The sequence below is a fragment of the Oreochromis aureus genome, linkage group 12, assembly GCF_013358895.1.
Source record: "Oreochromis aureus strain Israel breed Guangdong linkage group 12, ZZ_aureus, whole genome shotgun sequence".
Taxonomy (NCBI): Eukaryota; Metazoa; Chordata; class Actinopteri; order Cichliformes; family Cichlidae; genus Oreochromis; species Oreochromis aureus.
The window spans coordinates 14927137-14941118 of record NC_052953.1 but is presented as its reverse complement, the minus strand read 5'-3'; the positions used below and the strand labels follow the sequence as shown (position 1 = coordinate 14941118).

General features: G+C 41.1%; 2 protein-coding genes across 2 annotated transcripts; both read left to right on the top strand.

Annotated features, from left to right (window-relative positions):
* Positions 1-38: 38 nt before the first annotated feature.
* On the top strand, positions 39-5409 carry creb3l3l (cAMP responsive element binding protein 3-like 3 like). Its single transcript, XM_031727368.2, has 10 exons — positions 39-170; positions 1503-1643; positions 1863-2256; positions 2403-2512; positions 2655-2747; positions 2917-3023; positions 3457-3525; positions 3630-3714; positions 3798-3891; positions 4058-5409. Exons 2-10 carry the CDS (start codon positions 1503-1505, stop codon positions 4447-4449), a joined length of 1485 nt encoding a protein of 494 aa, XP_031583228.1. The 5' UTR covers positions 39-170; the 3' UTR covers positions 4450-5409.
* Positions 5410-10325: 4916 nt separating this feature from the next.
* gadd45ga (growth arrest and DNA-damage-inducible, gamma a) lies at positions 10326-11975 on the top strand. The gene is made up of 4 exons (XM_031727367.2): positions 10326-10482; positions 10602-10703; positions 10828-11038; positions 11181-11975. The coding sequence occupies exons 1-4, from the start codon at positions 10430-10432 to the stop codon at positions 11292-11294; spliced, it is 480 nt and encodes a 159-aa protein (XP_031583227.1). The 5' UTR covers positions 10326-10429; the 3' UTR covers positions 11295-11975.
* Positions 11976-13982: the final 2007 nt, after the last annotated feature.

Below are 13982 nucleotides of genomic sequence, written 5' to 3'. Positions count from 1 at the left end.
TACTCATTTCCGCCTTTACGTGATGACGCAATTTTTGCCTCGTTGGAAGGTGGTTTCAGTAGGAAGCGGTCTGACAGTGTACAGCGGCAGCTGAAAAAAACCTGAGTAGCGTAACCAAAAGACACTCGGACGCACTCCTCGAATGGTATTTCGTCTTTTGCCATCAAACGGTAAGGAAATTAATGCAAATCTTACCAGTTGTTGATGTTTCCCAGTGTTTTTAATGATACAAGGGACCACGCCCTCAGCAGAAAAAGACTATAGCAGGTTTATAAGGCTAATATTAATAGCTAATTCCTCGATGTTGGCCTAAGAAGACGTTTCCTGCCTTTTGACGATGGGATTACACTTTTGAGCTTCTTAAATTCATAAGCGACAAAAATCACCTACGCAAACTTCTAGCTTAACTAAGTCATTTCGTTTATGTATAAAATAGCTAATATAAATATCAAAAAATCATGATTATTATTAGTATTATTTATATTATTGAATACCGGCACCTTGCATTTGGTGCACAGCCATTTCCAGAACGTCGGCAAACAGTGCAGCATTTAAACAGTCGTTTCATGATATAGGCTAAACTAAAAATTATGCATCTTATTTATTTTGACACTTGATATTGCATTCAGACCCCGTGACAAAGGCATGGGGGGCGGGGCTTACTATAGGATGAGGTCATGATAAAACCGTGGCGCTGATGCAATAAGAGGCTAGTATACGTGCTATCAACCCCTTGTCAGGAAACCACATCTGTTTTCATATACTTGCACAGCTGAGATGCACTCAAAACAGCTATGCACCTGCAGCCTCCGCGTGGAGGCCAAGACAAAGTACAGAGCAGCATCCAGTGGATGTTTACTGGACCGTCACGGTGCAATGTACCAACCCTTTGTTCGGATGCGTCAGGCGCACTTTGACCTGTTATAAAAATCTTAGTATTTTGTTGGGTATCAGCACTTCTACACAGCAATCACAGGAAAGGGAAGTAATGATATGAACTTTAAGCAAGCTAAGTCACGTGGCTACAAAACGTCACGTGGCTGCAAAACCCCAACAACAGACAGATTCGTGGGTCATTTAAAAACGGTTTGGTCCATTAGAAAACATAATAATTCAATTGTAGAATGAATTAAACCTCAATTTAAAATCATTTTAGGATCATAAATAAAATTCCAGTAGACTTATAAAATTCTGTAGGATTTTATCCTATTAAAGCCAGCCATCTATACTCCTTCTTCTGCTTAACCAGTTCAGTGGTGAGGTCGGGGTACACCCTTAACAGGCTGCCAATCTGTCACAGGGCTAACACATAACCATTCACACCTGTGGCCTTTTTAGAACTAGTTAACCTAACCCAAACTCCAAACAAGGTGACCGCACAACTGAACTGTAATACACTCTGTGAACTTTGTCATAAAATTGCTGTTCTCAACATTTTAGACAGTGTTACTATTACCAGATATTAAATATGCTATCCTCTGTATTTTGTTGTTTATCTGCAGATGTCAATAGCAGAAGATCTTCCGGATATGGATGGAGCAGACCTGTTTGGACTGCTGTTCCATGATGGAGAGAATGGATCCACTGAGCCCTTCTTTTCTGATGGGAATGGGCTCATTGAGTCATGGCTGTCTGAACAAGATGTAAGAGGAAGTTAATGTTATTGAAATTGGTTAGATGGCTGTTTAATGCATTATCTGAAGTAACTAGGTGCCAAAATGAGTCATGCTTTGGAAGCAGTAATATAAACATCTTTGAGTCTTAATACTAGATGTACTACATGGTAATAAAGCTTCTTAAAGCCTAACAGTCTTATATGTTTGTGTGTGTGTTGTAGAATTTAACACACCTTTGTCTCCCAGATGCTGCCAGATATGGACACTGAGGATTTTCTATCCAGCTTGTTAGATGGAGAGGACAACACAGAGACGATCTCTCCCTCCCATTCTCCACTGGGCAGCGACAGTGGCATTTCAGACGACAACAGCTCCGGGGCTGGAATTACCAACCATGTTGGATGCCCCAGTCCTCATAGCAGTGATAGCGATGTTGTGCCCAGTCCCAGCTATTCCCAGCCCAGCCCGGTGCACTCAGACCTTGCCGTGACATATTCTGAGGCACAAACAGAAAGCTTTGAGGCCTTAACAGTCCAAGCAGATCACAGCTACTCTCTGCTGCAGAGCGGAGGGAGGGATATGGACATGCTGCAGAGTGTGAGGGCAGAGAAGCCAGATACAGATGTCTTCATTGATCTGGGTATTTATCATTTATTGAAGAACTACTGAAACTTTAACATTTTATTTTATCTTAGAATTTCAAATCTCTTAAAAGAAACATGAGATGTGGTCTGTGTGGAATTTGTGGGGGATGGAAGATTTAAATGAATAGTCTTCCTGTCACAGATGACCTTGTGACTGAGGCGATGGAGGAGGATGTCAGCAGTGAGCTGCCTTGCACTTTGGCCATAGAGGACTCGATACAAGATACAACAGAGTCCATCAAAGAAGACCAGGTCAGTTTCTTTTGCTATTCTTATGCCAGACCAGAAGACCAAAGAGACTGTATTTGATGTTTTCAGTGATGTTTGACACATGTTGTTAATGAGATAAGAACACACACAAGATTTCTAAGAAAGACTTCTTTCCCTTCTTTAGTTCCAGTTTAAAGAGATTGTGCTCACTGAGGAGGAGAAGCGGCTTTTGGCAAAAGAAGGAGTAACCATTCCCCAACACATGCCCCTCACTAAGGTAATTTTCACTTCAGGTGTTTTTGATATCTCTTTAGTTACATACTTACTTTGTTGGGTGGATATTAAATTGGTCTTTCTGTGGCACAGCTGCTCAAAGCTGTTTTATACACATCGTCATCTGTCTTGTGAACGTGGTGATTGAAAACCTGCTCTGCTCTGTGTAACAGGCAGAGGAGAGGACTTTGAAGAGGATCAGAAGGAAGATCCGCAACAAGCAGTCTGCTCAGGAGAGCCGCAAGAAGAAGAAGGTGTATGTTGATGGACTGGAAAACAGGTGAGATACAGATGATAAACCGGAATCGTCTTCATCAAAATCTTTAATATAATCTTTAATATGTATTATTATTATTATTATATAGTCACTGACTCCAAGGATGTGGCTACATTGTTTTGTAATCAGTTTTAGAATATTTTAATTATCTAAATATTATGACTGACTATTTCATTTTAAGCTCTCTTGTTTTAAACTTGAAGATTTTTATCAATATATTGATTCATTTATTGCAGGACAGCATGGTATTATTGATAACGGTAGACAAGGAATTGTTTTTGTTGTTGTTGTTCTAGGCCAGATAAAATCATGGTCAATAAATTCTCTAATTGACTGAAATCAAATTAGCAGAGAAGAAATGATTTTTAATATAGAGCAAACACTTGTGTGTCTGGTTCTTGATAAATACTAAATGATGAATTGATTTCTGTCACAGGGTGGCCATCTGCACTGCACACAACCTGGAACTACAGAAGAAAGTCCAAATGCTTCAGAAACAGAACATGTAAGAAGCCATTTCTTTGCTCTGGGTTTTTACATAGTCAGGTCAAGCTTCTGAATCAGTTACATTGAACACGTCCTCTTGTTTTTGTTTTTTTAAATAAACAGGTCGTTGATTGAACAGCTGAGAAAACTTCAGGCTATAGTGAAGATGTCAACCATGAAGGCCAGCACAACCAGCACTTGTGTTATGGTAAATTGGCTTTTTTTCCCCCCTCAGTGTCAAGGTCTTTGTCACTCTTTGCTATTTTTCTCACTTTTTCATTGGGCTTTCAGGTTTTCCTGCTCTCCTTCTGTCTGATCATCTTCCCATCAGTCAATCCGTTTGGTGGAAACACCCAAACAAAGGAGCTCTACACGCCCTCCTCAAGTGAGTTATATAAAAATATCAAGTCTGTCTTTTATTATATTTCAGCTATCCTTGCTGTACCTTAAGATATGCATGCTTTATTTAATAAGATAGCTGATTTCACAAATGAATTTTCCGGCAGTGTTGCCTAACCTTTGTAAACTATCTTTCCAATCATGACTAACAGTCGTCTCCAGGAGCCTGCGATCACTGCCAGCTGAAAGCACAGATGCCGTATCCTCCTCTGAGACCAAAGAAGGTTTGTTAGTTCACCAAGTAGAGGTGGATAATGTTAAAGCCATCTTTGCGGGCGGTCAGAAGAATCACACTCCTGACTACGAGAGGGTGGAACAACCTGATTCAGAAACGGGCGTCAACAGCAACTCTTCGGCAGACTTCCCGAGCCCTGCTCAGGCAGCAGAGATGAAGCAGGGGCCAGCCGGGGCATTACAGGAAGGATCCATCAATGCTGTAGTGGCGTCTGCTGTCGCATATAATGCGAAAGCTTCCAAGGATGCCTGGATAGACCGGAATCCTCCGTCTGTCATATTACAGCAGCACCGCTCTGATGAGATGTAGTAAGGACATGTTGTTCAGTATAACCAGCAGAGGGAGCTGTATTCCTAAATATTTGGGTGCCAGAGGGAACATTAATATTAAAAAAAGGGAGAAGGGAATAATGCAGTTATTCTTCCAGATATAAGATCCATCTTTTCGTCCATGCTTTTTCCTTCTGAAAGCCTTCTACTAGTTACTTTATTTGCACTTTGTTCTTGTTTTCCTTCTCCAGTCAAAAGAAACTGGGGAGATATTTTAATATTTCAAAAGGACATTGCAGAGATTAAATAAATGCCTGCATTACTAGAGGGCACATGCTACTGAGTTAGCACTGAGAGCTGTCAAATTACCGTACAACATGTTGAGCTTTGCCAAAATTTGTGTGTTTATTCTCCGGCACAGGAATAATTAAAGTGAATGGGCAGTAAATTACTTAAAGACAGATATGAATTGATGGCCCGACTGTCACTAAATCTTGAGTGAGTTTGTCTGAAAATGTCAAGCAGATCTCAATGCTAACATATGCTGCTTATCAGTGACTTCCCAAAAATCATACTTATCATAGCCATAGTAAATTATTATGAAAAGTAGTCTAGTAGTTTGTGCTGCAAACTAGTCAGTAGTGCTGGGCGATATGGAAAAAATGTTTATCACGATATGAATTATTTTATATCACGATAACAATATATATCACGATATACCACCTGACCTGTGGTCATCTGGAAAGTATGCAGTCTTTAAACAGCGAGTGGAGAGGGTGCAGTCTTTGTTTTGAGTTACTGTAAAGCATGTCGCAAATCTGGGTGCACGTAAAGCAGCACCATTTTGCGAAACCACAAGACGGAGTTTCTTTGCGAAAAATATCATTTTTTTATACTTTATTTTCTCTTGCATAAAGTTAAGAGTATGTAAAGTGAGAAGACAACACTAATATATTTGCACAGGCTATTTAACCCTTTAAGACCTACCATAGAACCAAGTCCGCCAGAGCTTATCTTTACATTTATTTATTTTGAGTGTCTTCATAGTTTTATTTTTGAGATGCACAAATTTTTATATACTACAGGAAAAATGAAAATAAATAAATGCAAATTTGCAAAAACACAGCATGTGCATCAAAATAAACTATTTACAACAGTGCAATTTGACTTCTAAGCATCCCAGAAACGATACAGAAGAGCATAAAGTCAAACATGACTTTTAAAAATACCAACATAGACTTTGAAGCTTAAAAAACTACATTTTCCGCGAAAATGACATCACTTCCGGTTTCGGACAGGTAATGGCGGACATAAGATAGTTCGCGCTGACTTGAACAGCTGATCGGATCGGCAAAGCCTGTTTCTGGAATATTGTGTTTTTGTTGCTGCAAGTCTGGAATATTATGTTTTTGTTGCTGGAAGTGTTTTTTATGCAATTTTTTGCAAAGCAATATGTGGAAGAAAACCGTGACCTAGGGCAAGCTAATGGAATAAGATGTAAGTACAACTCCTACAGTGTCATATGCAAAAAAAACATTATTGCGCTACCTTACGTGGTTACAGTTCTACAGGGATTTAAAAATAGTTAGGGAAAACGGAGTTGTAAAGGGTTAATGATATATTTTATGTAATAATTTGTAAAATTCGGGTTAGAAATGATATAAACGATAGAAGACAAATGGCACGATAGAAACTTTTCTATCGTCCACACGATATATATCGTCATATCGCCCAGCACTACTAGTCAGCAATGTTTATGAAGTAGTAGAAGATAGAGCGCTTGATTCTCATGAAGCTTGATCACCATGGTTGTTTGACCACAGTAATGCTTAAGCCATTGCAGGACATTTGGCCATTTTAAAGACTTGTAAAGTTTGTCATTATATCCCTTGTAACAAGGGTATCCATGCTCCTTTTAATTTGTGAATGCTTTGTTTTTATGTTGTACAGTAAAGCAACACAAAATGTGATAAAAGAACCTGAATCCTGGACTTAACCGTTGTTGGCTAACCAACTCTGCCCTTGCGATCTTCTCTTTTATAACTTCGCTGCACAATTCTTACCTTCGTAAACTTGTCTGGAATACCTTAGCACACGATGAGCAGAATAAGGGGTTTGACTTATTTGCTCAGCAAACTTGCAGTAAATATTGCTCCAAAATGTTATGACCTGTTTTATCAGTGATGCATTTTTTATTTTTGTGTATTTTTTCTTTGTTACTGTTGGTATTGTAAATGGTATCGAGGCTACTTTTTGTTATACTTGACAGGCAATGAGATTTTAAATGTTAATCATTTTGAAGAAAAGCACTGGCATTTGGTGTAGTCCAAGAATGACATGTAAATATAAAAAAAAAAGTGATTGTAGCTCTTTATGTACATTTGAACACTTTATGTATAAGACATGTCTGAACAACTATAATAAACTTTTTATATGTCAGAGTAAATCATCATCCATGTCATTGATGCAGAGATGCAGATGTGAAAAAGAAAGTATACTTTCTGAAGTCCAAGGATTTATGTCTCGGGACATCAAAAGTGCAGAAAGTGTATGAGAAGGTAACCATGGGAAATAAGAGGGTAGGTAGCAGCCAAGTGCTGCTAATTGCATGCAGTTGATTGACTGATCACGAGCAAGTGTGCGCACGTAAGGTCATCCAGGTGTGTTTTAACACAATATCAAAGAAGAAAACCAAAAGCAATGATCTTAGAGGAGCAACTTCTGCTGCCAATCATTCTGCAGTGGGAAAGACTATTCATAAGTCGAAAACATTCAAGACAGTTGCCAATCAGTCACAGCAAATTCACCCAAGCTTTAGATTATGCAAAGCTCAGAAACTGCAGGGAGAAAGCCTCTTCTCTAAGAAACAACATGGCAGGACAGCCAGGGGTAATGATTTGGATACAACCACAGAACCAGCCACCTTTAAGTCACTGAGTTGGCTGTGAACTCTTTTGTATACTGAAGTACTCTAGAGACAAATCTGAGGCCACCTGACTGACAGCTATAGCTTGGATGAAACTGGGTCGTGCAAAAGACCAATGATCCCAAGCACAACAGCAAATCTACAAAAGAATGGCTGAAAAAGAAAAAAGGATAAAAGTGTTGCAGTCCAGATCCAACTACAATGACATGGTGGGAACCTAAAGCGCAAAAAATGCCTGCAAATCTCAACAAACTGAAGCAATGTCTGTGAAGACGATTGGGCTTAAATTCCACCACATTGATGTCAGAGGCTGATAAAGTACAGAAAACAGTTACGTAAAGTCATTGCAACTAAAAATACTGAATCATACGGTGTATGTAGATTAAGCACACACACACACACACACACACACACACACACACACACACACACACACACACACACACACACAGTTAAACAGCGTAATAAGTCATGTGTTGTTCATCTGAGGAAGGATTTAAATATTTTTAGAAACTGGTAAGCACCAGATGATTTTTTTTAATGTCCCGATAGTAAGACTAAGACGTAAATAAGGGTTGTGAAAAATAGGCTGCTACCAATTCTTGTCAACCCACTTACAGGAGATGGATTTATTTAATATTCTCCACTTACTTTTCCACCTATCCAACTTTTCTGCAGGTGTGCTGTGCTATTTTGTAGCCAAATTTTCAGAGAAATGAGGACTTACAACCTCACAGGTATGAACTCTCACTGGAATTGTTTGCCACACCTTTTAACATAGTCAGGTGTTTTCCTCGAGATCACATGAGAGATATTCCTAATGTATTCTCCAGTGGGGTTTTCACAGGCACTCTGGAATTTCCCTCATTGTATAACCTCATCCAACTCTTCTGACCTGTTTGTTTGTCTGAACAGACCATTTTATTGATTTATATGTGAGTAAAATGTGAATTTATGCATGGGTAATCCTGTACTAACTTTACATTATGCAAATTTACCTCCTATTATATCTTTCTTTTTTTCACTTGCAAATCTCTTGTTTTTGTATCCCCTTGCTATTCCTGCTCCATGACTGGCAAACAGTATTTGTCTGACCTCAGCTGTGTGGAGGGTAAGAGCACAGAGACTGGTTGGTGACTCACCATTGTGAGGCTGGAATCATGAGTCATGTGGCTTATTCAACATGTTGAGACAAGTTGTTTAAAGGACACGTTCACTCTTTGGACGACCAGCAGGTGGAGGTGTAAATCCAGATTTGTGACACAAAGCCCTCTGCTTACTGCGGGCCAAGTTTGTTTTCATCAGTTGACTGTGTAGGCGAGATTAGGTTAAAGGTCATTCCTTTATCATGTTGGCATCTTTTTTTGCGTCCAAACAAATGTCAGCTTGACTTATTATTTGACTCACCATTTAACATGAAACAGATCATGAAAACAACCTTTAACAGAGCGCGTTATTCCTGTAATTAGGCCCATTTGTGGGCACGTCTCACTTGTTAAGAAGATATTAGACCTCATAGATAGGAGAAGTTGTGAAGTTGTGAGGTTTTTGGTAATTCATTCACATTCAGTGCTCATTAACTGCTTATACATGGGCAAGTTCAGACAACAACCCAGTTACATGCACGGCCTCGCTGTGGTCGCAACATCTGTCGGAAAAAAGGGACTAATGATGAATGTAAACACGTGCTTATCCTACCGATAAGATAAACTGACCAGAAAAGGCGTCTGGCTGCGACGCGTGGCGCTTTTTTGGGAAGGGCCCGTGCGCATCTGTCGGGCATCTGCCGCAGGGCACTGAATAGATCTGGGTAATAAAACACGCAGGACGCACACACATACTGATCCACATCCCCCAGCGCCATGGAAAGACCGGAGACAGGTGGAGGGATGTAGTGATGTTGTGTGGCGGAGCTGCACTTTACCTCTGTGCAGAAATGCCACGCGCCCCAGACAGACTGTTTAAGCCTTTGCTTTTTCAATGGGGTAACAAAAACTGGCGTGTGGCCATAAGCTGGTTGGCCAGTCCCACAAAACACATCGCCACCAAGAATTCTGGTCCTATTCGGGTCAGGACAGGCTTGCAGATTTTCCTTCCGGGGACATTTCGGTAACTGCTGGGCAGACTGTAAACACATGGGCACGTTGAGTAACAGGTTAGTAGGGTATGACGCGCCAAGCAGGTGCACCGGGAACCGGTTGTTTATTAAGAGCAATGGAAAGCTGCACAGGGAAAGTTCGGATAGATGATATATATAAATATCTCCCCAGTGACTCTCCAGACTGGGGAAATCCGCTAGTCCGCCAAAGGATTGTTCCAGAGTTTATCACACATCAAATTAATCGTCACTACTGTTTTAATGCGGCTCACCCACAGAAAAAAGATCCGCCAATTTTCCCTCGGCTAATCCGCACACTCAGTTCTGTTGTCACCTGTAGGATAGTCTGAATTCTTCTATGCCCACTGTGGAAAAACACGAGGCGTAATAGTTACATAATTCCAAAAACCGGGGATGTTGCTATCGAATGGTAAATAACGCCTCTGCAAACGATGATAATAATAATAAATAAAAGAGAATCTCTTAGAATGTCTGCGCTGTGACCTATATGTTTTCTGACTATCATAAACATGTCAGCTTGTCCAGGGGCAAACTGAAGCCACAGTGGTTCAAAACAAAACAAAACAAAAAAACTTCATATCACCGTGTTGTTTGCAATGACTGTGAAAGTTCATCGTAAACAGGACTTGTAGTTTTTGCCCTTAGTGGTGATGCTGGATGTTGACAAGAAAAGGAGAAATTGGGAGTGGGTGGGGGGGATTTCTTGAAAGGTTGTAATCTTGCCCCACGTGGGGCTGTCAACAAGATCAGTTCGACTGCTCGGGGACTTTTTTTCGCTTTCCTCACCAAAGCTCCTCTGAGCCAATGGTAGGAGACAGGATCGGAAAGACCGCCCCTTGCCGAGAAACGACGCCAAGTGCGGTATAAAGCCACCCACAGACCGTTCAGAGCTCAGAATAACGCAAGAGACTACACAGACAACTACATAGCCTTTTCTTAACACTGCAACATCCCGATTGCGCTTGGATTATAACTATGACTCTGGAAGAGATTCACGGACAAGAGAACACAATGGAAAACGCTGATAGGTGAATATTTTACTCATCGATACAACGTTATTTAAGCTCCTGGATTAAAGCGCTGTAGCTGTTATTTTTGGGGAGGGTAATGTGATCAGTGTGCTGATGATGTATTTTTCTTTGTTAAGGGTGCAAAGTGCAGGCGCAGCCCTGGAGGAGCTGCTGATCGCTGCTAAGAAGCAGGACTACCTGACAGTTGGAGTTTACGAATCTGCAAAAGTCATGAATGTGTAAGTATTGCATTTCGTGCCACTTTCAGTTACATTTGCCCTTTAAAAAAAAGAAAAGGAAAAAGAAAGTCGAGCACACGCAAAGCAGGATATGCACTAATCACCTTTCTTGTCTTTCCTACAGTGACCCAGACAGCGTGGCGTTCTGCATTCTCGCCACCGACGAGGAATACGAGTGTGACATTGCTCTTCAGATCCACTTCACTCTCATCCAGGCGTTCTGCTTTGACAACGACATCAACGTGGTGCGTGTCAATGATATCGACCGCCTGGCCGACCTCGTGGGTGCAGATGAAACAGGCGAGCCCAAGGACGCACACTGCATTCTTGTCACGGTACGTTCCCACTCAGTCAGGAGCTGGCAGCTAGTGAATCATGCATGCATCACTACGGTGTCTGACCTTTTTTTTGCATGTCTTGTAGGTGTTGCCACTTTTCTGACTCTAAATATCTCCCTCTTTTTTTAAACAATTACAGAGCCCTAGTGCAAACCCATGGAAAGACCCTGCTCTGGACAAGCTGAGTGTGTTCTGTGAGGAAAGGCGCAGTGTGTATGACTGGGTGCCCACCATCACTCTCCCAGAGCGCTGAAGTGACACCCCCCTGCAGTTGCTTCACATGATTATGATGATGATGAAAAGAAAGTCAAGGAGCTGAGCTTCAGCTGGGGGCCTCATGCCTTTCTGCCTCACATGTCTGGATTAAGAGGCTGTGGCTGTAACTCCCCCCTTCTGCAAGAGCACACTCTTCCAGTGCATCCTGGGTGAGCCCGTTGGTTCTGGATTACCCTGTGCAAGGGTTCAGAGCTCATGTGTGGACTTGTTCAGGTGTATGTGGAGTGGACAGAACGCCTGAAGGACACTGAGAATGGAGCTGGACTGTACTGCATAGTACATTAAAGATGGCAAATGGTGACCCAGTGACTGCCCTTTAACAGACACTGACGGGACTAAGCAGAGAAGGTCACAGAGAGCGATACTTTGCAAGAGATGGACTTAAGAAAGTGGACTGGACTCGTCAGAGGGGAACAAGTCAGGTGCAGATCCAGAAGAAGGCGTCTGAAAGTGTCTAAACAAAGGACTTTTCTTTATGAGTGCAGCTGTCAGGAAGTTCTTGGAATAAGCAGAAACTGCTTGCAAATCCTGATGTAAAGCTGACACTTTTTTAATGGACTATTCAGTTTTCTTTCACATGCAGACAGAGCAATGCAGTATTGATTTGTATTGTACTGACTTGAAATGCTTTGTGAATAAACATTTGGAATCAAACTCATCTTCTCAGAAATCTCATTTTCTCCTTTGCATTTAGCTACACAGACATTAACTAACACCCAGGGTGCCACATAATGTGGGACGTCATGGCAGACTGCAATGATGCAGAGGTATCAGGAAAGTGTGGCGCTACTGGTTACAACTCTGCTTCGCAAGAAGCTAATCGCACAATGTGGGTGGAAGGAAAGTAAAGATCAAATGATTGGGTGGCAGAGAGAGAGAGAGAGAGAGAGAGAGAGAGAGAGAGTAAAAGAAGAACAGAGAAGCTAGCAGTTATAACGTAATGATTGAAACGTGGGCTTTTTTGCAGGCACTGACCTTTTACTGCTGATAGACCAGCTGCCTTATAGCACAGTGCACAATTACTTAGGCTGGAACTGAAGCCTGTGTGTGTGTGGCTAACTAATACGTCAGTAGACAGTGAAGTTAGTTGTAGTTTAGTATATTCAAACAAAGTTGTTACAAATTAATTTAACATCACTTTTCTCATGCTTGATTTTTATTTTTAAAAAGTCAATTTTCAACAACTTAGGACTTATGCATAATACCTGGTAACAAATATAGGGAAGGTCTTCCTATTCCTGCAGCCACGTGCACACACAGCCACATGCACATTGAAAATTATACCGAGATGAGAGCTGCAGCTGAATGAGGGTCAGCAGATCAACAGCGGCAGGTATGGGGAAGTGTGTGAGTGCTGCGGTCAGCTCAGAGCTCAAGCTGACAGTAAAAGGTAGCCCACATCAAAGAGAAACCAGACTTCAGAGGAACTCATTTCGATTTTCTTGGCAGCACCTCAGTCTCCAGCCAACTGCTGGTCATTCTCTGCATGTGTACTCGCATGAGCTCGCATGAGCACACAGGTGCACACAAAGCATGAAGCAAAACAGGCTACTGCATGTGCACACTCTTGCACAAAGTTGTGCTCAAGATCATGCATAGCACACATGCACACACAACCAAAGGATGCTGTGTTAGACAGATGTCAGGTGATTGCTCAGTGTTCTCAGAACAGAGGAAGGTTCACTCAGTCAGAATTAAAGAAGAAAAAAGAATGCAGACTTGTATCTGGGGGACTTTCCATGGGCTTTAATATCTGCACTAGTAGGCATATGGGAGACTTGGGAAAAATTACCATGAATGCTAAATGATAAAAACTAATCATTTTATTGCATGTGCTGTCAGATTTGTAGATTGGGACTATACGGGCTTGTGGGACAACGATATGAAGACTAATGTGGTTGGTGATCACTTGTTGTCTGTGGTTGGTGTGCACTGGATTCTGTGATTAAACATGAAACCTAAGCATATCTGAGTGAGAGATGATTGTCCCTACCTATAAAAGTCCCAGCCAAGTCACAGGTCAGATGAGGAAACATGTAAAACATTTATAAAATAATGACAGAGGCCTGAAGAAATAATTCGATTTTTTTTTTCTTTATTTTGCACACCTTTCCAAAAGGCTTTTTGTCCAAACAGGTCAGTGTTCTTCAAGGAGCCTTCTTTGTTTTCTGCAATAAAAATAAAGAAAAGGCGCAGCAACAGCAGACACAGTTGTGTCTAATCTTGATCTGTTTTTGCAAAAAGCAATATTTAATGCCCCAGATAAGACCTATTTTATCAAGAATATAAATGTTGACTAAATTATGTGGCCTGAGTAAACAACGTGTCGTGTTCGTACAGCAGTCACAATTAAGCATTTAGAGTATTGTTAACTAAATCCTTGACCTAGTTTAGATAGAAGTTAGACCAATGGTCTTTGGTATAGATCTGATTTTTCTTTGTTATCTCTAAAACATGCAAGTATGCATCTCTCAGGCCTACATACAGCAATAAACATGCCTATATTATGCATAATATAGGCCTAATTCCTTGAGCTTCAGCTCATACAAGCACTATGCAAGACTAGAAAACAGCGATATGCTTGTATTTATTCTGCATTCCTTTTGGATACAGGTATAATGTGTGCTACAAGAGAACAAAAAACTAGCTGCTGGAAAGGACTTCT